Source organism: Dermacentor albipictus, chromosome 1 (genome assembly GCF_038994185.2).
Source record: "Dermacentor albipictus isolate Rhodes 1998 colony chromosome 1, USDA_Dalb.pri_finalv2, whole genome shotgun sequence".
In the NCBI taxonomy this organism is placed as follows: domain Eukaryota; kingdom Metazoa; phylum Arthropoda; class Arachnida; order Ixodida; family Ixodidae; genus Dermacentor; species Dermacentor albipictus.
The window spans coordinates 381,429,372-381,457,121 of NC_091821.1; the positions used below are offsets into that span (position 1 = coordinate 381,429,372).

Below are 27,750 nucleotides of genomic sequence, written 5' to 3' on the forward strand. Positions count from 1 at the left end.
CTGCTTGCACATTGAGAATGAACAAGATCACAGTCCTGATACCGGCAAGCTAATGTAATGTTTTTAGTGACAGTAACATGTGCACACAATATCACATGCTTCCACTAATAGCACAACAGCAATGAAAGTAACGCACAAAGCAACATGAGGTGGTAAAGGTGCCAACATTGCTCAGCAGCTGGCAGATTATATACGATTGGCTTAGCTCACATGTAGCCATTATTTGAATGTTCTGCCACACATTCTATTAGCAGACTCATCGCTGTTGCAACAGATCTGAGAAGCAGTGCCATCAGTGTGACAAAAAGGACATATACACTACAGAGTATCCTTACATGAGGATGACACATGCCAGAAAGTGATGACATTACACACACATGGTAGAAGTAAAGCAAGACAAGGATGGCATGCACGGCAACGTGCAAGCAGTGGGAGCACCTTAGAGCAAAAGCACTGAATTGTCCTATACTTACGTTGAAATGCCATCAATGGCAACGAAAGCTAGCTTGTACTCATTGATCCGCAGCATCATCTGCATACACCGAGCCACGGACTGGATGTAGTCATTGTTCTGGGAGCAAAAGAAAGGACGGCACGCAAGCGTCAATATCGTAGCCAGCTAGCAATTGTGCGCAATAGGAGGAAAAAAACAAGAAAGAATAGGTATATACAGACTAAATTTAATGATCTGTCTGAAAGACGCCTTCACATATCCCACTTCCCCCGCTCTTCAGTATAGCCAGCCACACTGTAGGTGCTCTGGGCAAATGACACAAAAAGTGTTGCCTCATTTCACACAACCCCATCTATCGAGCACTTTCCATGCCTTTGGACATACCAGTCAAATACATGTATAACCATAGAAAGAAAAAAAAAAATACATTGTTTCTGTGTACTTTCTGTACCAGCCAGTTGGTGTAACAAGTGTGGTTATTTGCATGACACTATAAGCCCACAGTAAAATACAATGTGAAAAGTGGTAAGTGCAAAAAAAAGAGGTCCTTCAATAATTCTATTGCATCTGCAATGGCAAACACTTGATACTGTCTTAAGGCAATGTTTCTGTTACATGTGAAAAAAGAATAATGCAACCACTCAATCTAACATGCAACCACAGCAACCATGATAAATTGGCTGACAGAGGTGTGCACATGTTTGCAATTAGTCAAATTTATCTACATGTTAAAACAGACGAAGAATTGCACATTACTGAATAAGCAGCTCTTGCTTAGCTACAGTGATGCAGTGCTGGTCTCACTATATAAAAATACACTATTGCATTAGGCAGTCACATTATCTGAGGCTTTGCACGTGTCTGGCACAGCACCACACTACAGTGACTTATTCATAACATTGTCCTGGTAATACATGTAAGTGCGCATTATGAAGCATATTGTAACATGGCGAAAAGGAGTACGACGAGCTGAGTAGCATACAAGGCAACATTTCGGAGTGAGTGTTGCCTTTGTTGTGGGACATCTCAAATATCGGAAGTAATGGGGGCGATCCAGCGACCCGGCGGCTTCGATGCAGATCAGGAGATTGGAGAACTGTGTCATCAGTCTTGCGTGGCGGTTGGGGGTACCCAGCACCTTCCACCAAAAACTGTCGCCATTGATGATGTCGCCACTGAAATGTTGCCTTGTCTGCTACTCAGCTCGTCCTCCTGCTCTTCTTTTGTCTACTCCTCTTCACCATGTCACAATATTCTGAAGGCCTTGTCATGAATGTTCTTCAGCTTATTGATGAACCCACAAGCTTGTGTTAGTGCACTCACCGGCATGCGAAGCTGGTCTTTGAGCCAGGTGAGGTAATGCTGCAAGTCGGAGCCCTCCATCAGCTCACGGCTCCAGCAAGCAATCTTGGCAATGATGCGACTTGTCTGGTTGCAGACAATGAAATCAATGCACAAGCAAAACAGATGTATCAAGACACTACGCAACACTGCACTTGTTTCGCTACAATACTGTGTGACATTTTGACACTCACTGCGGTTCGCTCGGTGGTCTGCTAGCTGCTACATCGAGCCTCACAAGTAGCAGCATAGGAGGAAAATGAGCGAGCCGGAGCGAGTGCCAAAACTTCATGAAACTACCAATTGACCACCTTCTGTGCCATGAGGTCATGACACAGTAACCTCCTGGGTAACAAAACTGAAACTGGCTATAGAAGAGCTATTATAAGTTATTTAGAATGCTCCAACATGTGCTAGTATCTTTGGTAAGGTTTAGAGGTCTACGACCTTCAATGAACACACACACATACAAAACGAAAAATAGAAAAAAAAGGCAAAAGAAAGTACATAGTCCAAAATATGTTAGTACTTCTTTAAATTAAACCCACTGAAGAAATGCTCCCTCTAAGCAAAATCTGGGTGGAAATCGCTCAACAATTTAGCTGAAAGAGCAACGTGCACCTGACGCTGTTATTTATGAACCACTCAATAAATCTACATGCATTTTAGCAATTTTCAACCGTAGTTGATGCACCTCACTGCCTTTACAACAATAATGTTTTTCATACCTTTGTTTGCTTCCCGATATAAATATGTGTGAGCAATTTTTTCACACTTCTTTTCAGAGGAAAATATATGCCTATAAAAGCTTGGTGAATTTTGAAAACATTAGATGCCGGGAATTTAGTTATTTTTGCCAATACTTTCCTTGGATTGATTGTCTGTTGGCTTTTGCAATGAATAGCATCACACCAGGAAAGTATCCCTTGAAGTTACTGTATTCAAATCATGCCCCAGAAGGCGTGTCAGCAAACAAGGGGCTCAACAATCTGTTGGCCCTCACAAAATTAAATGTGGGCTACAATAATAAGACGGAATCCATGCAAAAACTTCTCAGACTGAATAGCAGGCACATGAAAGGGAACATTAGCAGGCACATTAAAGGGGCTATGACCACCGTCACATGACTACTCTCAGTTTATCATTGTAACTGAAAGTAAAGTGCTCAATATGGTTATACAGACAATAAAACATGGCTATCATAGCACACTGTGACTCATAATTTTGCTTCCTCTAAGCTACTCCCACCTACAGCGACCACCATTTTGGTATGGACTGTGTGATGTCAGGAAATGAGGGGTCAGTGCCGTGTCGTCTGCTTTGAAACACTGCGAGACCACATCAGACTCTTTACTCTGAATGCTCTGGCAACCAAAGGCACAGCAAGGGTGTCGGCATTGAATTGTGCCTGTGATTCCTTCCCTCACACAATAAAAGGCAGCAGCAAAATTCCGAGACACACATGCAAAATTAAACGAATGTGTGGTGGCTAAGACATTTTATAGCCCTGCAATAACTTCAATATTTGTACTGCACAAAAGCATGGCCCTTGAGATAGATTTTTTTAAAAACTTTTTGTGCGCAAAACAAACAGGGTCAAAGAAAAGGAACAGCACAAAGACGAGCGCTTTCTAACAATTGGTTTTATCAGAAAGCGCTCGTCCTTGTGTTGCTCCTTTTCTTTGTCCCTGTTTGTTTTGTGCACAAAAAGTTTTTCTAAAAATGAATCTGTTCCAACTAGGCCGACTTGCAGTTACACTTTGAGATAGGCTTCTGTTACTCGAGGGAGCCATTTCTGGGGCCGCCAATTAATTTCCTCCCCACTCAGTCTTGCCATACTGCTGTATAGTTCAACAGCGACATAAAAATATTCATATGCAAATTTTCTGCCGTACCAAATGGGCTGAAGTTTTGCTACCCTGCTGTGGGACACATGCAGCTTAACATGAAATGCATAATTCAAACTCGAAAATTCACTGCCATGGCACCTCAAAGTCTCCACGAACAAATATAGTGTGCGCATAGCAGAACAAGGAAAGATGACCAAATTGTGAATTGTATGAACACAACAATGGTGTGCTAATATGTGATGCTTTAAAACGTGAAAATTACACAGAAAACGTAACATTATGCATGATGTAATAATGAATGAACTAGACTGACTTTCAGTTCTTGTGTAAGCAACAACAGTCCCCTCGTAATAACTTCTCCACTTTGGGGCGCCCACCCATATTTTCTGCAATGAATTTATCTGGATGTTGCAACATTTCACACGTTGCATACCATATTCACGATGAAGCCATCTGGTCGATTCAGCAAGGTCAAAAACTGAGTCCAGACCGGCTCCTTTTTCTTGCGGGCATACTCCTTGAAAATCTCCACTCGTGACTTGTCTTCCTACAAAGTAAACAAGGTCACATAATGTCTGCAGGTGAAACAATACAAAAATCCGTCACAAAATGGAATAGATGCCATTAAAAAACAGGTTCAGCAAAGACAAGGTGCAATGCTTCGGACAAGAAACTGTCAGTTTCTTGCAATTCATACTCATTTAAGCTGTCACTCATATTTGCCATTAAAAAAGCCTGATACAACATATGAGCTATGTAACTTGTCAAAAATGTGAACTGTTCATGCAAGTGAACAGTTTTATCATGAGCCTTGCAAATGACAAATGTTCACATAGTGTACAAACTAACTCATACAGGTAACCAGGATTTTGCTTCCTTACTTACAACAATATTGACAGGCGTACTTGGTCTTTTTCCAGTGACCGTCTTTCACCAACTAACAAATGTTAAAGGTTATTGCTCATCCTCTCTGTATCAGAAATTTCCAAAATGTTATTGCTTGTCGGATCTGTTGCCTATGTTGTCGCCAAGCCTGGGGTAATCAGATTGTGTGCGTGACGCGAATGGTGGTGTACATTCTATAACCTACGCGAGTGCCAGCGATTACGCTGGAAGTTTCATTGAGCCATGTATAAATAGCTTACGCATCTGATCCGCAGCTCAAGTTTTCGACGCAGACTCTGCTCACCACTGTCGAAGTGCTTTGAGTGTAACTTGTTTTTCTGGGCGAAAGTTCACTCAATAACGAGTTAGTCTCATAATCCACAGTTTTTGCTACTGTGTTCTGATTGTCACTCCTACATGACAATATGTGCAATATAGCCAAACTTGAGTGACAAACAAAAATAATGAGGAGTTGGAAGGACACCTAATGAAATTGCAGCAAGCATTACCTGAAGCATCTCGTCTATCATGATGAGGATGTACTGGATGGTCTGGTCTCTCGAAATGTGCCCCAGCATGTTGAAGAAGGTCTTTGCTGACTGCAGACGCTGCTGCTTGAGCAGGTTAGCCCTGCTTTCTGGTGTCGACTGGTCAAGGGCAACAATGAAGTTGTAGTCTTCTTGTGTGATCATCTGGCTCCTGCACAAGATTAATGATGTGGCCCAACACAACGCACACATAGCATATCACGTCATATAATTCATATGACGTGCTCATAAACTTGCTTCACCGATCACTTAGATAGGCAAGGCAAAAGCTGCTGCATCGTACAGTAATGCCAACCAACTATCTTAAAGTAGGAGGACCTCTGTGCTGGAACTCCATGCAAAAAATCAGATCTTTGCATGTACTTGATCTATGGTGGGCAAGTGAGCAAAGCTGGCTGTCCGAGATCTCTCAATAGCGGCACATCACTTATCAGGTGTTGCAGCCCAAGAGGTCTAGTCAAAAACACCGTATACCAACATGCAGCGGCAGCATACTCTGGAGCACAAGAGCTCCTGTAATGTAGGCAAATGTGACAGAAGCTGCAATTTGTGCTCTCTCACATGACTGAGAAATGGCCAGTGTTACCCTGGCACATTCAAATTTCTGGTTTCATCACAGTAACAAAACTCGCATTCTTAGTTGCGACGTACCTAGTGCATTAATTGGTGCCATTATTCTGATCCATGAAACATGCCATGAGCCACAAGTTCACTGCCGTAACTACGAATATGTGACTATAGTGACATGTCACTTACTTATTACAAGGTCCCCCACAGCCATGAGATATGAGACCTCCTTCTGTATACATTAATTTATGACGTGAAATCGTTAAGTATATTACTCACTGGAGGTAGGACTGCCAATTGACCCTTTGTTGCCGTATTTCGTTCGCCCTTTGGTGAAGAACACTGGTGGCAGCCACCACACCTAGAAAAAATAATTTAAAAATACAATTAAGAAATACGGCAGAAATGGACTGTTACGACGGTGCCTAGCTGTTATACCAAAGAAAACTTATGATCACACGTTAGAGACTCGCAGGATCGACATATTTCGAATACGTATAAAAAACGCTTGCAATCTGTAACAATCAGTGCTCTCAGCTTGTCCTATAAACACTCTGTCGCTACAATAAACACTTACGCAACGTAACTCAGATTGCTACATCACCGAAAGCAAGTTGATACGGTGCAAATTACACTATGAAAGAAAGAGAAAGCCCATGCTTAGAGTGCAGCATAAATCATGCACATTACATAAATTAACTTATATATTCCCGGAATTGTGCTGCCGCGATTTAAATAACAAGGAGCAATCGAAAGAGCAATATGAAAGTTGCAACTAGCCGCGGCTCCGCTGCAAACAACGGCGCAGTAAAACCGCGCTCATTGAACATAATGAGAAAACACGCGTTAACTAATGTATAGAAGAGGCCGTAAGTAAAATGACAAACCTCCTTTTTCGAAATCATCGGGCAAACCCGTTAAAACAGAGCCAATATCCGTGCTCAGAGACATGTTTTGCGACAGGCAGCGGAGACGGCAGCAGACGTCACGTGAGGGGAGAACGATGCGGCACACCCCGCAATGGGGCAAAAATCGAGCTGTCGGCGGATGCCGCAAAGCTTGAAGCTCGCCTACAGTTTCAGACTGGTACGGTAACAGCAGTGCCCATGTGCAGTCCACTAAACGAGACTTCCAAATGTGAGATCGTAAGAAATACACAGAAATCAACACGGCACTGGCGACTCTCCGCCAAGCCTCCTTGAGCGTCGCATCAGTCAGCTGGCTGTGATACGCTCACTTTTTATTGTGTCGTGGCAAGTAGTTTAAAGTAAACTCGTGCGAGAATAATTTGATTTAATGAAATAGTCTGCACTTCAATTCATCCAATACGCTATTTTAAGCATGTAGTTGTTGCAACTACAACCGCTGTAGGTCGTGAAGGTCGTGAGGTGTCACTTTAAGCGCGAAATTTGAAAACCCATGGCACGTCTTGCATGGAACTGTTTCATGCGTAGAGCCCTAACACTCATTACGGCTATAATATAGATTACCTATCTATCTAGCCTTGCTAAGACGTCGGTAACAACTATAGTCGTCATATATTCCCTGACGTCCGCTTTTTTTATTTATTTTTTTCTAGGACACAGGACATGCATGACTTGGTACGCGACTGCTGTTGCTACCTCCGCACGAAACTAATAAAGCGACAACACAGCTGCGCGAATTTTGGGCGTTATATCTGGAAAGGACTTACACGAAGCAAACTACATTCAATTATTGCTTGTAATTGATTGCATTGTTCGGCAGTTTTGTAACTGATCGGTGCTTTTGTTACTCGGTAACGCTAAGCTCACTTAATTCAATTACTTGTTCAAGTAAGAAATTACATGCATGTAGTTACATTATTGATGGACAACCTGTTACAGCTGACACACCTTTTAACATTTCTATTTGGCGGGAACTACATTGGAATATCCGCGGTCGTGCATGAAGAGGCAAACCTGGGCGCTCAACGTCTGTTTCCTCATCGTAATAATCCGCCAGATGTTGTCCAACGAATTAGACCAGGGCTGATATGGCAGCTATCGGTCAATTGTGATGGCCACTTCGGATATTGACTCCAGGAGATGCCCTACGTACGATTCTCTAAACTTTTAATTGGCCACATCTGGAGCGCATTCTCTGAACCCCGGCAACAGCGCGAAGCGCGGCGCTTCGTAGAGGACCCAGGCGCGAACATTGTGGCATTGAGTAGCTACAATCTTGTGCTCAAGGCGCTCGTATGTTACGACACCGTCCTTCCCCCAGCGCGCACATTGAACGAGTTTTCAGTGTCACTGCTGGTGACTTCACAAGGAAACCAGGAAAGACGACCGACAAAAATTTTGAAAAACAATTGTTAGCGAAAATAACGTGGAAAGGGCTGAAGAACACGCACTGAAAGAATCAGACCAGTTCGTTCTATCTATACGTTGTTTATGCCATATTGATAAAGGTTGGGAGAAAAGTAACGAAAAAGTAGTCAATTGGATTTAAGCAATTGCTGAATTGCTTCCTTGAGGCTACTGCAATCAATTACATTTCTGGATGAAGTAATTGTAACCGGTTACATATTTTTGATATATAACCTGTACAAGTCTAATATGAAGGACATGGACCATGTTGGACATTTTGTTCTGTTGTGCCGTGAATCTGTTGTAGAGCCCTAAGCCGCCATGTTGAAATATCCCTCGAACAATCTCGGCCTACTACTCACCGGCAGTATTGTGGAACCAGTGAATCGTCATGAATACACTTACAGCGCTAGCCTAAACATAGACACAATCAACAAGAAACAAAACGGATATAGCCCCGTATTTCTTTCTTGTTTCTTGTCTTTGTCTATGTTTACCCCAGCTCTATGAGCGTATGTATCCCGGATGACTCGCTATATCCTAGCCCAAGCGTTCACCTTACTGTGAATCATGCTCCATTATGGCATTTATGGCGCCGCATGCAAGTAATAAAATTTTATGTGTTTACTGCGTTACAAGCGGTCATTATACCAAGACCGGCGGACGCTTTAACTTGTGCGACCATCAACGTGAATCACTGCGCAATCAACTAATATTCGCTAATAATGCATACATTTCAGGCTACACGCTGCAAGTGCCGCAGTTGAAACCAGTCAGTGCTTCGGGCTCGTGCACCGCGCATGACTCCTTAGACTAGCACCAGTTTAGAGTCGGTCGTCTGCAACATACGAAATACCTTAGTGCCGCGAAACAAACTGCAGTGTTGCCTACGTATCTGTCTCGGAGAGTGTAAGTCTGTCTTCACTGCGTGCCCACAGCGAAGACAGCAGGGAGGGCGCGTCGCACTTACGCTCGCTGGCGCTGTCGGCTCCTGCCGATGTACGGGGAGCGTGCATGGTGTGCGCAGAGCTTTCGGGAGAACTGCCCACCAGCAGGTGCAGGGTGGTCTTCAAGAGCGAGCTGAATGTGGAGCGCAGAATCGTGAAGCTTGTTGACGAACCAAGCAAGTGGCTATACCGGCACGGCAGACCGGAATGGCAGCCCTCTTCTTCTGCTTCTTCTTCGTGGCGTCTGCGGTTCGCACGTGACAGCGAAACGCCAACTGTTTCTTCGTCCTCTTTGTCTTTGTCGAATGAGTGCCGTTTGCATCGTTCGAAACTCTGGCAAGTCCCACAACGATGACAGCACTGTAGGTTGAAAGAATGATTGCAGGCTCGCCCGCCGTGGTTGCTCAGTGGCTATGGTGTTGGGCTGCTGAGCACGAGGTCGCGGGATCGAATCCCGGCCACGGCGGCCGCATTTCGCACCCATCTAAATGCGAAAACACCCGTGTACTTAGATTTAGGTGCACGTTAAAGAACCCCAGGTGGTCGAAATTTCCGGAGTCCTCCACTACGGCGTACCTCATAATCAGAAAGTGGTTTTGGCACGTAAAACCACATAAATTAATTGCAGGGTCGAGGCGCTTGGTACAAGAGCAGCACGAAGACCTCGTGACGGAGGTATCCTCGTGGAGATTAGTTGCCGTCTTCGTTCTCCCCTCACTTCCCTTGAAGGCGATATATCGATCCTTGGCCTATTCACCACACTAAGTATGCGCCGAAGTTCTCAAAGTCATCATCATCATCTAGAACCGATCTCAACTACGTACCATACGTGCAAACATGGTTTGAACGTTTTCGCGTCAACTAATACGCCCCTGGAACTAATTAGAACTTGGTTGTCCTTTCTTCACGAGCATGTAGTTCAAACCACAGATGATTCGACCGCACCCGCTGCAACTTTCACGCTTAGCAGTTTTCTCCAAGTGAATTGCTTCTTCTATTACCATCTTCACGGTTCTCCCGGCAATTCTTTGAGCTATCAAACGCCCTCACTTGGAACGCTCACATCACTAGCATTTTTTTCGTCATCTAACAAAAAACTGGGATCTTTAAAGCGCCACCTTCGCATAGCTACGAAATATGTTAAGTTATTTGCTTATATAAAGACCACATAAAGACAACAGGCAACGAAGCCAAAAAAAAAAATAGCATCGGGGAAATTAACTGTGGTTAAAATTGGGATGTAGAACATAATGAAGAAAATGGAAATGAAAGTGGATGAAAAGATAGCTTGTTGCCAGTGAAAGCCGAACCCACAACTTCTTAGGTTCCCCTTCTTCTCTCGTTTATTCATTGTGAGGGTCTCGGATCTGGCAGCCTTGATGTCATTAGGTAGCATGCGAGGGCTTATTATCCACGTGCCTGATCTCTTAAGATCACGTGTTGCGGGACGCCATCAGGCAGAAAAAAAAAAAGGATACCCCACGTCCGCGCACCATGGCTCTGAGTGGCTCTGGCTAACACTCCTAGGGCTAGATCTAGTAAACATAAAATACCCAAGTTAGTGGATGAATTAATAGCCCTCGCCGTAGCACAATTGGTAATGCAACGCACGCGCAATGCGAAGGTTGTGGGTTCGGCTCCCACCGCCGATAAGTTATCTTTTCGTCCACTTTCATTTCCCTTTTCTTCATTACTTTCTACATTCCAATTTTCACCACAGTTAATTTCCTCGATGCTTTCCTTGGTGACCCCGTGAACACGGCACATGCCTAAACGGCAGAGGAAGCGTCCATAGCAACGGCCCTCACACAAACCAAAGGTACATACATGATCTGCGATTCGCAAACGGCAAGTCGCAATTTTGCAAGTGGGCGCATCTCGCAAGAGGCGTATCACATACTCCAGCCACATCCCATACAGCATGGAGAGACCGACTTCAATAACCGAAGGCATTTGCTATGGATCCCGGCACACACTGGACCAGTGGCGTAGCTAGGTCGTCTGGCACCCGGGGCCCATAGGTCTTCCGTCAGCACCCCCCCCCCCCCCCCCGGGTGTAGCCGGCGGAAAGGGTGTCTTCAGGCGTATATGACACCCCCCCCCCCTCCCCACTGGCCCCTTGCACCCGGGGCCCACGGCCCCCCGGCCCCCCCCTGTTGCTACGCCACTGCACTGGACTGAGCACCCCCAAAAAAGCGGCTCACCGCGCTGCTCGAGGCCTCACTCACCGAGCATCATCGGAGGAAGAGCCCCCGCGGGGTCTGCAAACGTCTGGGCGTGGGAGGATCGTATGACCATGTTCCATGAAATCACGACACACTACCAGTTACAGAGACGCGTATACCCATTACTTCATGCTAGGTTAGACATTACGCAAGCAGTACACTTCAGACAATTACAAACGAATTCTTACAGAAACCGCAGATTCATGCACGCCATGTATCCAGACATGTAAACTACAAACAGATGCCCATCGTGTGGCGAGGTTGCCACACTTAATCACATGTTATCGGAATGTCGGGACTTAACAAACAAGTCGGGCAGTGCCGACCTCTCCATCTTTTCCACCGCTGCAGCCTCCGCTCGCGCTGGAAGACCGCACTGCTCAGCTCGAACCTGACAGCACAACTCTGGGCCGTCCAACCAGCTGAGGAAGCCACTTCGAGACAAGGTCTCGGAACCGCGTTCACGGCGGGTGCCCAGACCCACTAAAACGACGCCGGACTCGAATCTCATTGATTTGAAAATAAAGTTTACGCTTTCCTTGGCTTCATTGTATGTTGGCTTTACGTGGTTATGATTATCAAGATCGAGCCCCTTTGTTCCCCTTCTTCTCTTGCCTATATAAAACGCTTCTCAGACCGAAACCATAATTTTCTTCACCCATTTAATATCAGCATCGGGAATATCTAAAAAAAATGACCTTTAACAATTTCAAGGGCTCGTAACTAGGTTGATTAATTCTTCCTATTTGTACGACATCAGTCTATCATCTTTAAAAGCATAAATCGACTTATCACTTCTTTCTTATCGTCGTCGTATCGCCAGCCTCCGTCCTTTCCTTAAGTCTTTCTACAGCGCACTGCATCGCGCACTTTACACCTTACGCCACACGCATACGTCACAACGCACCGGCCATCCATTTCAATTTTCACGCCCGCGTTCTCGCACTACTATTTTTTCAGCCTTATTTTTCTTCCGGGCAGCATCAGACTGGAACGGCCTAACCAATCAGTTGCCCACCGATGTTACTGTTACACAAGCTAACATAACATGTATTAAAATAAGAATGCAACATGTAACCCCACCACATGTGTAATACCCATAACACCGAGGCCCTTAAGGAAATAAAACTGAACTGAACTGAACGGATCGCACAGACCGGCAGACATTGCGTTCTAGATTCCTTTAAGGTCCTCAGCAGCCGTATAACTTACCAGATCAGTTTTCTTACCGTGCCTTAGGTATATATAGCTTAGTCGTCACCTTGATAGCGAATGCTGCACTCAGCGTGCGTTCATCGCACGCTGCGTGGAGTGGTGTCGGGCGTTTATTCCGTAACGCCCTAATAGTATGCAAGCGCCGGGCTCGTGACATAGATTTCCCCAGTTCAAACGCAGCTGAGATGCCTTTACCTAAATATTTATATATGTTTATGAAGACCCATTGTCGTTGCCAGAGTTCATGTAAAACTAAATAAATCACAGAAGCGGAGGCTTCCCCACTCATATGATCTCATTGTGAAAAAGCCAACTTTAAAGGTGCCTGTCACACACGTTCGGACTCGTTCGGAATCTCGTCCATGTTATCACACAAACCGCTTACACGAGGTCTACAAAACTTGTTCGAGTCTGCTTCTCGGGCACAAATTTGCATTTCGGGTTTACGTAAGCATGGATAAGGTCAGGTGAGCATTGGGGCTGGCTAGATCTGTCCGCTTTCACGGGGTACGTTGTTGACTCGGACCGACCCGCCCGGCGAAATGCACGTAGGCGCTGTCGGGCATAGTGTTGGCGGTGCGGCGGTAAAAGCGACTTTCGCCGATTCGTTCTTTTTTCCACAGCAACTTCTTGTCTTCTGAAGTGAGTTCATGCAAACGGGGTCGGGTCGGGGGTACGTCAACTTGACATTTAACTCGGTCCGTTCCTGTCGGGTTGATGTAGACGAATCGACGAACAGGCGTATGCACACAATTCACACGGCTCACTGGTCAAATTAAACGCGATCACTGGGGTGCGCAGTGAGTGGCACGAAATAAGATACGACGTACGTGGCTCTACGCGGCAAGATGCTATTGAGACATATCGAGGTTGAGCCGTACGAACTGGCTATACGAATTATCAGATAATCATCAGGTAATCATCAATTATCAGGTAATCAGATAATTCGCTGAGTGATCTCCCGAGTTAATTGGTATTGCTCTCGCAATTCCAAGTCTGCTGTCACAAAGAATGCGCTCCACCTTTTCAAAAATTAAAATACAACGGGTCTAAGCGTTTACTGCAGTGTCTTAAGAATATTTCACACGTTTTCGCTAAAACATATTCGGTGTGTTGTCAACGCGATCGGATATGTTACGAGACCCAAATTATGTTCTTCACTGAATTGCGGGGTTTATATAACTTCGCTAAATTGCACAGTTGGGTCATTAGGTACTCCGCAGTGAAGCCGCTCCGGATCAATTTTTACCATCTGCGGTTGTTTCAAACATGCACTCGAAGCACGGTGCACGATCACTTTTGCATTCCGCCCTCATCGAATGCGGCCGCCGCGGCAGGAGTTGAACCCACGACCTCGTGCTCAGCAGCGCAATGTCCTAGCTACAGAGCCGCCGCGGCTGGTCTATGGTCTTCACTACATCGATGTTCTAGGCAAAGGAATCAAGCATATAACCCGAATGGTCCCCTGCAGTTCTATTTGTGCTCCGTATAGGGCGGTCGTTTCCTGTATAAAACCTGTGAAGAAGCCTGTTGCGGGAAACGATGTAAAATCGATGAACTTCGCGGCATATTTTAGCGCGTATGTCTCAGGATGTATTCAACGTACATATCTTGAACACTGCATGGTTGACTTCAATTCCAAGAGTGTATCATATGTGTTTGGAATCAGATAATTCGCTGAGTGATCTCCCGAGCTAATTGGTATTGCTCACGCAATTCCAAGTCTGATGTCACAAATAAGGCGCTCCACCTTTGCAAAAATTAAAATAGAACGGGTCTTAGCGTCTACTGCAGTTTCTAAGGAATTTTTCTCACGTCTTCGCTAAAACGTATTCCGTGTGTTGTCAGTGCGATCGGATATGTCACGTGAGCTCTTGGAAGCTGTTCCAGAGCTCGGGGGCGTCTCGAGTGGAACAGACATAACGGCCCAGTGACAGCTCTAGCTGTCTGTGATGTTATAATCGGCTAGCGGGAGCCGTGACCTTCCAGCCTGGAAACTCCTGGAAAAGGGCGTTTTACGCCATTTCCTCACTGACTCCGGTAACCGCCACGGTCGTTTGACAGACGCTGCAGCTAATTGCTGGGTCATTCCAGGAATCAAGACGTGCCAGTTTGAATCAAGCGTGGCAATCCCTGTTTACGAAACTCCCCTCCTTTCCTTGTGTTCAGGAAACAAAGGTGCCGGAGTGCTTATGCCCACCCTCGGTCTCAAGGCGGAGCCTTCCTCGACTTTGGGCGCTCCGGTTGGAGGAAGGTGTGATCGCAGATATCCCTGACCTAGGGATCTAGGGAGGACCAAAGGGATTTAAGCGGACTGCTGGAGTGTGCTAGTGTGCTATGATGTGTGCTCGCCAGAAAGACGTAGCCTTCTGACCTGTAGCTCATGCTACGAGAACGATGTTCTAAGCTACGTGCATCGGGCAGTATACGATACCCCTTGTTCTATGTCAACAAGTTTGCAATGCCAATTTAAATAAAACCCCTGTTCTGTTCCTCATCCACTCGACCTCGTAATCTTCACGAAAGAAGCAACCCTCGTCAAGAAAAACTCGGACGACGGCGTGGGCCCGTTTAGCCTCCGTGCGGCGCCCCCGGCAGCGTAGGCCAGCTACCCGTCACGAGATGCACCGGCGACGTAGGATAGGGAGCGGCCCTCTGTGTGACGCCGCAGACTCCGAACTCCGAGGCCACGACCCCCGGCTCCTACAGTGCGCGCAGACGTACGGAGTCGTACGTTTGCGCGCAGAGTACACGGGCTCGACTAGCACACGTGTGCTTTTGATCCTCGAAAGCAGTATCGTCCCATAGGAAACAGAGCTTGAGCGTCCGTACATCGCCACGCTGTAGTGCAAAACCCGAAGTACAGGGTAATAAAGGTACGGATATAAAATTTAGCACAGATGGAGTCGAAGAAGCAAAAGTGAGATATACAACCCTAATTTCAACTTCGTGGGGCAATGAGCATACTCATAATTAATTGATCAAAAGGGGCTAATTCAAAGTCCAATGAAGTGCGGTCGTTCGAAGCGTGGATCTCAGAGCAGCAATATTTCTCTGCGTTCCTCTTCGCTGTCTTTAGATGTTAGCAAAAAAAAAAAAATTCGCAATGGATCACAACCACGTCATCAATAAGGTAATCGAGAAATCTGCAGAGTACAATCAACCTCTCTATATCATAGATTATGAAAATGCATTTGATTCAGTAGAGATACCAGCAGTCATAAAGGCATTACGTAATCGAGGAGTACAGGAGGCATACGTGAATATTTTGAGAAATAGCTACAAAGATTCCACAGCTACCTTGGTTCTCCATATGAAAAGTAGAAAGTTGCTTATCGAGAAAGAGGTCAGGCAAGGAGACACGATCTCTCCAATGATATTCACTGCACGCATGGAAGAAGTATTCAAGCTATTAAACTGGGAAGGCCCAGGAGTGAGGATCAGCGGCTAATATCTCAGCAACCTTAGGTTTGCAGATGACATTCTTCTGTTCAGCAACACTGGAGACGAATTGCAACAAATGATTGAGGACTTTAACAGAGAGAGAAAGTGTAAGAGTGGGGTTGAAGATTAATGTTCAGAAGACAAAGATAATGTTCAATAGCCAGGCAAGGTAACAAGAATTCGGGATTTCCAGTCAGCCTCTGGAGTCTGTAAAGGAGGACGTTTATCTACGTCAATTACTCGACCCTAATAAGGAGAAGGACATTTACAGAAATTTATAGAAATTTATAGAAATTTACAGAAGTATACAAATTGGTTGGAGTGCATACGGCAGACATTGCCAGATCCTTACTGGGAGCTTACCACTGTCATTGAAAAGAAAGGTGTACAATCACTGCATTGTACCGGTGCTAACCTATAGGGCAGAAACTTGGAGGTTGACAAAGAAGCTCGAGAACAAGTTAGGGACCGCGCAAAGAGCGACGGAACGAAGAATGTTAGGCGTAACGTTAAGAGACAGGAAGATAGCGGTGTGAATCAGAGAACAAACGGTGATAGCCGATATTCTAATAGACACTAAGCGAGGAACACTAAGAGAGAAAAGGGGAGCTGGGTAGGCCATGTAATGCGTAGGATGGATAACCAGTGGATCATTAGAGTTATAGAATGGTGCCTATAGAGAAGGGAAGCGCAGTCGAAGACGGCAGTAAACTAGGTGGAGTGATGAAATTAGGGAATTTGCAGGCGCAAGTTGGAATCAGTTGGCGCAGGATAAGGGTAATTTGAGATCACAGGGAGAGGCCTTCGTCCTGCAGTGAACATAAAAATAGGCTGCTGCTGATCATGACGATGATGATCAAAACATGTCGCCATGCTTATTTCGTTTTTGTGGCACGGTCGTGTTCCGATGCCAAATGTGTCCAAAGTCCGTTATTATTATTATTTTTTCATCATACCCTTTTTAGCCACTACTTTTCTCTTCGCTGCTGTTGAACGCTATGAAATAATGACATTATTTTCTTCCTGTCACGCTCTTCTTGCATTGCGTATGATTCGAAGTGAGCACGACAGTTTGTTTTTAGACCTGGAACAAAGAGCCGGTGTGCTCGCGCCTTGCGGCGACGCCTCGGGCGCAGTCTCCGATCTCTAGGCTCGAACTAGGCTTACTCTAGGCTCCGCACGACAACACACATATGCGGTAGGTCTATGGCACTGGCCGATACAAGAAACGAACAAGAAAAGCAAGCGTTGCTCTAGGGGCACTTGACCGCATACATCACATTGTGCCGGCAGCGCTACCCCTGGCCCGCATGTAGTACGTATACACGTAGAACAACAAACACAGAGAATAAACAAGCGCACGACAAGCGTGGAAAGTTTCCGTCAGGCGCACGTTTTAACGTGAACCCGCATTTCTCAAAGAGGCTTTGCGGATACGCGTTGAAGGAAGAGGAATGGTCGTCGCGCACACGTGGACCCTCATGATGGGGCTTGCTTCTGACGGAGGATCACAGCGCACACCGAGGTTCTTACCCTTTGGTCACTCGCGTCGACGATGCGTACTGCCACGGTTGTGTTCGCTGTGCTGCTGGGAAATGCGCTACCTGCCCAATCCTCGGTGGATGTGCTATCGAATAAGGTAACGTAAATACGAAGGCAGATAAAATTTATGCATAAAGAACTTGTGACTTTTGCATTCGAATTGGTAGTAGGAGACTTCGCGCGGTCGCACAAATGCGAAAGAGCCTCCAAACATATTATACTGAAGACTACGCAGACTACAAGAAAGATAGAAAGAAAGAAGGAAGGAAGGAAAGTTTTGGCAACGAGGACGGTCAATCCAAGGAGAAAAACAAACGAGGGGTCGGCCTGCAATTGATGTTTCTTAAGTGTTCATATTTGTGAATGCCTCCTGTATATTGGTTCTGCTGCGTCGCAAGTGCAGACATCACCTTTTGAAGCCGGAGTAATGTTTTATCCATTTGTGCCAACCAACTGCAGTGGTAAACTTACCTATACCCAACAATGTGCACGAAGGCCAACTGGCCACTAAGGCCACCTGCTCACGCCTATACCCAGGCTACGTCCTGAAATGTATTTAAACGCTCTGATGAGGAAAGTTTACTTCAGTAGCTTCTATGTAAATACGTCGGAACAGAGAAATTGTTTTCCTCGGTATCCGCTCCATGCACCGATTTCTATGAAGTCTGCTGCATTTAAAATGGGTAAGTTAAACTCTACCGACTGCAGGAAGCAAATGTTTTATTTAGGCGTGAGACGTGCTCCTCCGGTCGATCTATTTACCTTTCTTACCATTAGACTTCTCTCTCTGGTCCGCTGTGCAAGACAGAAATTTGCACCTAATAACATATCAAATGTGGTGAAAACTGATGTATTGTACACAGCTTTAAAATATACTGCTAGTTTGCCAGTAGGACCTTTGCCAAACCATTGTAAAGCGTGTAACAATTTTACGTAAGCTGCAGATTCGAGTCACATTTGTCCCTTCCGGGTGCTCTAACGGGTGCAATTCACTGAACTAAGATATCTGGTTTTATTGCAAAGTTACGGACCTGTAAACATTGCGCTTCAATTTGTTTAAAAGTGACCGATTCTTGGCAGTCTTTGCAAAAAATTGAGGCTCCAAATAAAGATTCTGATTCTATACAGACGGTAGATTCGGCTTTCGCTTTTACATACAACTTCAATTAAACTCGGCTCATTGGTTATCTAACGAAATCGCTTACGCGTTGCACTTGTAGTTTAGCAGGAAAATCGGAGTTGGCACCGAGCTAAAGCTTCCTCAATACTGAAATAGTACACAGTGAAACATACACGGTGGCGAAGTCACTAGCACTTCATTAGTTCTGATGAGTGTGCAACGTCTTTAGCGTTTTTAATGCAACAGCGCCCGTCGACTGAATGAAACGCTCTACATAAGTACTTCTTACCGTTTAAGCTGAGCAGGCTAAATACGCGTGTACCGTGGACCTGTCGCAGAAGTGCGAAGAGAGCTGGCTGGCACTGTAACTTCCTCGCCGATCCCCAGCGCCCGCTCACCGTGGTCCACGGTTCACTTCGATGACGACGCACAGTGAGAAGGAAAGAACTAGGGTGTGCGTGGGGGGTGAGGGAGGCGGGGCGGGGGGCATTGGCATTACGTAACGAAATTGAAGCTACGAAAGGTCGGCCCAACTACACGTGATCATGTCGCGGTAAGGTTTAGCGTCTTCGATTGCGTTCAGATGACGCTCTAAACAAAAACAAAGGGCAAGAAAAGATAATGATAATAAAAAGAAATTAAAGAAAACGGGTGCGAATGCAGTAAGGTGCAGCTGCCGTGTTCGCGCGTTGCAACGAAAGCTGTAAGAGTATACCTCATATAAAACGACCGAATTCGCACGAACATATCTGCAGAAAATGTACACATATATGTATATCGCTCGGCGAAGTACCCGAACCAGTGCACGTCGACGAAAACCTGCCGGGAACCAATCACACTGCGCCGAGTGTGCTATTTTAGGCGTCGTCAAACTCAGCCATATTGTGACAACTGGTAATGGCGGCTTTTTGAGCCAATCAGAGAAACCGTAGCTGATCTCTGGACCAATCAGGGCTTACCAGGTTGCAAATATGGCGGGATTCGCCAATGTCTGTAGAATATAGCACCGGCTCGGTCCGCCGAACACTGGGTCGCGTGATGGGTCGACTTTTGTGGGCAAGAAAAGGGAATTATTCACGAAGGGTTGCCTTGCGGAGGCTGGCATGCGTGACGTAAGGGCTTCCTCCTATACAGTCTATATAAACTTCCTTCATCCGTGCATATACATGTGTCGCTCGCGCAGTGGGACACCCTGGAGAACAGCCGCCTGAACCTCTCGTCGCGGGGCCTGACGCTTATCGATGGCGACATTGCGGTGCGCACCGCGGACTGGCGAGACAAGCTGGCTGTCGAGGATGCCGACAACGCGTCCGCAGGAGACGGCGACCAGCAGCAGCAGCGCAAGGGCACGCCCTTCATCTGGAGGCGGTGGCCGCGCAGGACCGTCTACTACGACTTTCATTCGTGTGAGTACATGCTATACGCCAAGGGCTGCCCACGGGCGCCAGCAGTTGTCCAATCAGTTGCTCCCCATATATCATATTAGATCGCACATTCGATGACGGTACAGTTCGTCATGCCGGATGCCTACAACTACACAAACTTGTTTCCAAGCGGCCCAAGAACCTATATATTAGACCGGGGAATTAAGAAAGAGATGCTGAAAAAAAAAAGAACGTTAAACTAAAACACGAAGCGTTCATTTACCATAGTTTCAGGAAAGTTCAGGCACGTGCATCTCGCTATCCTACACAATCATGTAAAAAAGGTGGTTATTCTGCTTTCGCGCTCGTGCAAAACAACGCGCTATTTGAGGACATGTTTAGAGGCCCTGCACCATAATCCCCGGCCCAGCAGCTTGCTGAGCACCAAAGGGGCTCTTGCAGTACACCGTGTCGTGAAAAAAAAAGAAAAGAAGAAGAATAAAGGAGTGAAAACGTTCGTATAAGTTAAAATTGCCTTAGAGTAAGTTTGTCGAAGCAGGCGGATGAAACATTTTTGAATATGAAATCTAATGCGACGCCCCTGGAGAAACTTAAACGGCATCGTTCAAATGGAGTCTTAGTTCAAGTGAAGTTCGCTGAAGCGCCATCTCTGCATGGAAATAAGCACCAGAAGAAACTGAGAAAAGTCGTGCCCCATATGCATACAAGTTAGGATCACTCGCACGTGCAGTGCCGTCAACTGCATATGCACATGCTTAGGCTTCTTGGGCACATGGAAGCCACGATCGAAGTATGCAGCGTACGCTATTTTCTATTCTTCCGTAAATATCTGAAATACATACTTTCAACTCGACTCCCTGTTGTGCCGCGTAGTTCATGTCGTATATGTCACGATGTTGCTAATACGCGGAACCGAAATGTCCTGGCGACTTTTCATTGCTACGTCACGTGTGCTACAAACTGATGTAGTTTGCGCATGACGTCACGGACGCAGCTTCTGACCGTGCTACAACCAAAATATGGTGACGACGATGACGTCAGCGCACCATGCATACCATCCCGCGTATATATACATCGTTTTGTTTTTCGATGACGCTTTTCGTCAAATTATCGCTGTTATACTTTGTCGCTCGGTGCAAGACGCACCTGTCGTGCTGTCGCGCGATTAGGTTGGCTCTAGCGCGGTCACGTTTGTTGTTTACGCAGCTCCTCGGCCTGCTATATAGACCAGAACACGCTAGTCTCGCACCCAGACTAACCGAACGCATACTCTCGCACCCGGGTTGCCCGGTCGACCGGCGCCGTTTTGTACTGGGCTGCCAAAGTGTGTTCGCCGGCGACCAGTAGACATGGCAAGCGCCAGCTCTAGGGCTCCAAAGTGCGGAAATGTGCCCGTTCACACGGATCTAAAGTAGAAGAAGTCATCTGGGCATCATTGCGTCGTGTTTGGATGCCAAAACAACCAGCGGAAAAGGAGCAGGTTGCTTAGCGCTGTTTGCGAAGAGCACAACACACGTAGGGAATCGTGCCGGTGCGGTGTTTTCAGCCTGCGCCGATTTCCATCCTCAACGAAGAATGCCAAGCTGCGCCACCGGTGGATAGCTGCAGTGAATAGGAAGAACTACCAACCCAGTGAAAATGCACGAGTGAGTATTCGATCTGTGTATATTTTGGTGCCACGTTCAACTTTGCGCCCTACGAACGTAATACGTGTAACACGAAGGTTTGCTCCGAGCACTTTCTGGGCAACAAGCCTACAGAGCAGAATCCCGCGCCGGTGCTTCGCCTTGGCTATAACAAAAAGGCAAGCCTTTTCGTGTTTTCATTCAGGCAGAGCTCCCGACGATTAAGCGGAACAGTTGAGTTTGCGGTTAGCGATACTTGCAGCTGGTGCACGGAATGACCATTAAGCGTGAACTAGTTGTAGGCCTTGCTGGTGAGCGTTATTGCTAGTGAAAGTAAACCGAAGTCTGCTCGTCACGTAGCATGCGTCCACAAAAACGTAAACGACGACTACTCGTCGCCGAAGGTGTTCTTGCAGCGCACCTACCTTTACGAGCTGGTGTTGCAGGTGTCATTCGTAACGAATTCATTTGAGCCTCCTGAGCTCTAAACTGCGTGCGGGCTGTTATGCGGGGCAAAGCGCAAAATATTTCCGTTCATATGGCGAGGAAAATAAAGTGCCTAATTATTCTTGTATTTTGTAACAAAATTTTGATCGTTCTCACTAGTTTTTTTTACTGTTTTCTTTTCTAAGGGAGCGCCAATAAACCGATGGCCTCGCACAAGCGAAACAGGTCTGGTACCAGGTAGCTGCAGTTGGTGGGGCTAATTTCGTGGAATGCAGGTGCGGTTGTTGTATTGTACCAAAGGGGTCCTGATGATGCAGCTTTAAGTAGGGATGGTAATTTTACGTGCCCTGTCATGGTTTGTGCAACTGTACAACACCTGCATCTGTCATGCTCGCCCTGTTATACGGGCTTTGAATGCACATGTAGTTGAACATTATAACTACTGTAGTACCTCATTTTCCAATGAGTGCAGGTTTAGCACCATATGCTGCTTGTTCGAGTGCTGTAGGCTTTTGTTCTGAATGTTGTACTCTTAAGTGGTTGCAGGATACAATTGGCCTGGTGTATTTTCTATTTCATTTTGAGAGGACTTTACATCTTCGCAACAGTGATGGCATGGGAAAGAACTACAGCCCTTCTTACTATAACATCTATTTTGTTTTCAATGTGCAGGTGGTGAAGGGCAGGCGTCTGCTAACTAGGCAGTCAAACGACCTCGCCAGTTGGTTGCCAAACGCGGCCAACCCAGTACAGACCATGACAAACAAGACCAAACTGAAAGTGCAGATGACAGTGTTCTGCGTGCTTTAATAATATATGGCACCAACACAGTGCTGTAAATTCCTTCACAGGTTACGTGCCAAAAAGCTCACACGTGTTCTAGCATATAGCGCGCGGTTTGTACAAACGTAATAGCGTACCTACCCGATGTATTCGCTTCTGCAGTCTGCACAGCACTCAGTGTGGCCTTTGCGGACTTGCATGAGGTCTTGAAGTTTGATAGAATCCAGACAGCGAAAATGACAGGTTAGAAAAAACGCGAAACACGTCTTCTGCCCAGCTAAAAAAGCCCAAGTTTCGCTTTCGCGCCGCGTCGCATCTCCCGCCGTGGCAGCCCAGGCCTGCTACTTTGCGGCTCTTGGGATAGATGGCGCGACCGGCGCTCATCAATATGGCGGCGCCCTTTGAATTCACGGTGTTCTGGTGTATACCAACACCCTCTAGAGTGTTGGCTATACGGTGCTATAAGATGGCGGTCCCGCTGACTTCAGAGAAAGAAAAGCATTCGTATACTTTATTAGCAGCTCAGGTCGTCGCGGCCGCCATGCAAGCGCACCAAGAGAGCCGGGACATTTAATCGGATCCGGTTATAGTTCCATCTATCTACGACGACGCTTAGTAACCCGTGAAATCGGCCTACGCGAAAGGTAACGTCCCGTGCCCGCGCCGGGAATAGCACACGCCGTTAATGCTGAAGTCAAGCGCACTGCATATGGGTTTCACTTCCGAGCATGGTACTGCAATACACCCACGCACCAGCGCCGTCGGCGTAATAGAAAAAAAAAGAGAGAATGGACGAATTGCAGAGACGGCGACGCGTCTATGCTGACGGAGGAGTGGGAGGTACCTTGCCGCCGTGTGACGCGCACACGCGCGCTCCATATGCAGCGCGGCCCATGACACAGCTGAGGTGCAGCTGTGCGTCGGGCAAACACAGGCGGGCTGCGCATGCATGGTAGTCGACCCGTCGCCGGCGGCATATTGAGAGCCCGTTTCCGAGCGGGATGCACGCAGACACAGGCACAAGGAATGGGGAGAGGGCCACGTGACAAAAAAGAGAGGGGGATAAATTTGGGGAGAGGGGAGAATTCGAATGGGCAGCACACGCGAGCACTGTCGAATCTGGCTACGAAAAAAAAAAAACTAACTTCGAATTTGAGAGAATCCACTGACATGCACAGTCAGGCGACAGGAAGAGACATTCTCTAGCATTGTAGACATAACACTGCGAGGAAAAGAGAGCGAGAGGTGAGACAGGAAACAATGGCATGGTTGTTAATGAGGCGGGCCTACTGTCGGCTACCCGGCACGTGGAAGAGGGTACAGAGACAACTCTTGCTTACAGCGTGGCTTACTCTAGGCATGGTAACAAAAAAAAAAGGGAGGGAAGATAGGAAAGAGAGAGAAAGAGATAGTTCACGCACACTGAAGATTGTATACGACGAATACTTCCAGTCCTAGTGGGACTCGAACTATCCGTCATATACAATCTGGTGCAACACCGGAAAACCAGCCGACGCCTTCCAGCTCGTGTGGGGAGTGCGTATCGATGACGCAACATTGGAAACACGCTACCCGCAACCCTTCGCTCATCGAGTTTTCAATAATGGACGAGGCCAGGAGGGTAACCACAGGCGCAGGAGAGAAAGAGAAACGTTTAATTAGCATAAGCATAAGAAATGCAGAAATATAATCCTGGATACTTTTGCTAGAATACCACTGGGAGACGTCTCTTTCTGTGTACTACTTAATTGTCCCTTAATTCTGTGACCATCGGGAGGTCGTAGCTCTTTGTAAAAAACACATTCGTCATCATAATACTAGTAATGCTTTGTACTGACTGACGCTGCCCGGTACAAAAGAGCACAGTTTGTCAAAACGTTACTGCTTATTCGGGCATCCTGTCCATCCTCCCGACTTCGACGACGAGGGCACAAATAACTTTTTTCAGTCACTCACGCACTCTCTTCACATCGGTGACGAACAGCGCCGCAGGTCTCGACTTGCGTTCCATCGTCAAGCGTTCTGCTTCCCAGTGTGACCATTCGCTTCGGTTGTTGTTTTTTCTCCCCAGCGCGACGCCACCACAACGTCATAAAACCGACGGCCTTGACCGCTTGCTTTTCATGCCGGTCCAGCTGTGCACGCACGCGCTCCAATAACTTGGTAATGCGCCTACGCAGCCGAGCACGTACTTGCCGTGGTAACTCATTGGCTATAGGTTGCGCTGTTGAGCACGAGGTCGCCGGTTCGATACCGACCGCATTCCAATGCGGTCGGAGTGCAATAAATGCTCGTGTACCGTGCACGTGACACGGGCTGCCCAAATGTTAAAGAGCCCCAGGGGGTGAAAAGTAATCCGCGGAGACCCCCCCTCCCCTCCCCCCTCCTTCTCTATATACGACGTGCCTAATAATCAGATCGTTTTTGTGGCCTGCAAAAACCGCAGTGCGTCTTACACCCGCACACTTCTGTGTCACTCGTAAATACTAACGCGTGAAATACCGCTTATTCTGGCCCATGCTTTATCGTTTAGCAGCGTCAACTCGGAAAGAAAGCATTGCAGTGTGACAACTCAGCCAGAAAGCATATGGTGATGACGGTGACGTTTAGCCGGCGATGACGACGAGTTGGAAGAAACTTTTTTGCTTGTAAATCTATTGGCTCTAAATTTTACCACCGCATGCGTCTCCTCTTCGCGACAATGTATATATGCTGGCACGCATATACTTTATAGGCGCAGGTGTTCCGTCGCCGACATTCGTGTAATTTTACGCCCCTCGATGAAATAAGTCCATATCCGCTATGCCGAACGTGCACATGCGACCCGAAGCCGCAGCAAGAACCAGGTCAGCTGCGTTCTGCCGCATGTTTCGAGCGACGGTGACACGCTGAGGGCATAAGGTCGAAAGAAATGCAAACTTCGTGTAAAGCGGCTCACATTTTGGCATATGCGAACCTAGTTCATAAATTTTTTTCTAGGTCATTCACGTCATCCTCGACGTGCAGTTTTGACTTGCGGTTATATTGACGACGGTCCAAGCTGTATGCAAGCAAACTTTCAATGAATTGCTAGAGTGCTGCAGGTCATCAAAAGTATAGCCTTTGTAACGAAGCATGAAATGCCACCCACAACGCTTCGAATGCGCCTAATTCAGCTCCCTTTCCTTATATTAAAAAAAAAAGAAAAACGTACGCGAAAGTTCTTGTCATCGTTGTTGTCTCAGGTGGTCAGGAAATGGTGTGCTTTCTATTATATTCTGGTAATTTACGTGCCTATATACCACGAATTAATGATGATTATACACCCCGTATAGTGGGGGACACTGGATTAATTTCTACCACCCGGGTTTTCTCTAGCGTGCACCGAATGCACGGCACACGAGCACATTTCCTTTTTTTTTTTTGCATTCGGCCTCCAGCGCAACTCCATAGCCACTGAGCTACTGTAGAGAGTGAACGGTGTGCTTCCGAACACACCCAACAGGGTTAATAAAAATGTTGGTAATTAGGTGACCAATATAAAAAACCTGATAAATTACTTGCTTAAGGCATCGACAAATGTTACAAGCAACTATATACGGGGGGGGGGGGGTGTAGAGGTATTCTGTTAGTCTGCACCTAGTCCACATGCCCACTTCGTCTGCTGCTGAAGTGCTGACTGGCTGGCAGCTTTACCGCTTCTGACGTTCTACCGCAGCCCAGCCAATCAGTACTTCAGCAGCAGACGAAATTGACATGCATCCTCTAGTGGACACTTACAGAATACACTCCGTCGTAACGTTTAATCGTTTCCTTTTGCGCGGAGTACCTCGTTAAAAGTAAGTAAACACTTATTTATAAAAGATAATAGCAGCCCGAGAGGCGCCCCATGTCAAGCCTTAAATAAAATAAATAGGCCGGAACTTTTATAACCGTTAACAAGTGTGCGATAGCAGATACTTAGATAATGTGATGACTGTGACCTGTCGACAGCCTCGCGCGCATGCGCCTCACGGGTCTCCTTGCACACTCTCATTTATCAAGGCGACCATTCTACACCTCGCCTCTCTTTACAAACTTGCGACCTCGTGCACACTGCGATGTGCTCGCGTACGTTTTAGCACGCCTCGAGTTTTCGGTTAGATGCCTTATACGAGTGAGTGAGGTCCACCTTTAATGCTATAAAGAAATGAGTAACCGGTCGATGCTGGGACCGAACCTCTGTCTTCGAGCACAGCAGCTCAGTGCTCTAAGCATTTTGGCCACGATCTCACGCATGCTTCTCTCGTGCCAAAATCGCTCTTTGAAACGTATCGCGCGCGCCAGCTTCTCGCAGTCTCCCCTCGTGAAAGCTAGCGCTTTGAGGCACTGTGTTACAGTGCGCTGCCTTCAAGATCGGCGCATATTTTTTTGTCAGAAGGACATGGCACCTCTAATTTGGGTGAAGTCCGCCTATAATGCTATCGCATTTAAAACAAACAAAAAAAGAAAGTTTTTACAGTTAGACCTCGCTGTATAGTTTTGCGTTTAATAAAGCCGTGTGCCTCTATGCGACACATACCACTGTCGCGGCGCGGAAAGGAGCCAACTTTCCATTAAAATAGGAGAAAAAATGTTTGCGGGCCGGAGAGCAATCTGTTGGGAACATAACGCACCAGAGAAAACAGGCAAGCGGTAATAGTGGGCTGAAACAATAACTGCGCCACAGCTTGCCAACGTGTTCTGAAGATAAAATGACGCTATCCATCATGCAGCTTCCTGCTTGAGACCACCGAACACGTTTTCTGTTCTTTTTCTTTGGCTTACTTTCTCTCTTCTCTCTCTTTTCGCGTGTAGGAATGCCGTAAATTCAACAGCAGTATTACATGCCGAACAAACATACTTGACGCTGCGTAACGATTTTCATTTGTGGCTGTTGTGGTTGAACACCAGAATAAGGTATAAGCCAGAACACGTAAATAAAGCAAGCGAGGCAGGCTGTACATCCGGGTGACAGCGTAACTCAGCGTGGAGAGCTGCATGCAACTTGTATATCACTCGTCACCAAGTATAGCCGCACG

General features: G+C 46.6%; 1 protein-coding gene across 4 annotated transcripts in view; it reads right to left on the reverse strand.

Moving 5' to 3' along the window:
* The window catches only part of VhaSFD (V-type proton ATPase subunit VhaSFD), a 45,722-nt gene that overhangs the window by 12,419 nt on the left and 5,553 nt on the right, over nt 1–27,750 (reverse strand). For 2 of the 4 annotated variants that reach the window (XM_065429768.2, XM_065429766.2), the window contains exons 2-6: nt 5,925–6,006; nt 5,040–5,229; nt 4,079–4,192; nt 1,778–1,882; nt 474–571 (exon numbers count right to left, since the gene is read on the reverse strand). In XM_065429768.2, coding sequence (XP_065285840.1) covers nt 474–571; nt 1,778–1,882; nt 4,079–4,192; nt 5,040–5,229; nt 5,925–6,006 — 589 coding nt within the window. Of the gene's footprint in view, nt 1–473; nt 572–1,777; nt 1,883–4,078; nt 4,193–5,039; nt 5,230–5,924; nt 6,007–6,532; nt 6,868–8,948; nt 9,206–27,750 lie in introns of those variants that run through there. The other 2 variants (XM_065429767.1, XM_065429769.1) reach the window with 2 other exon arrangements.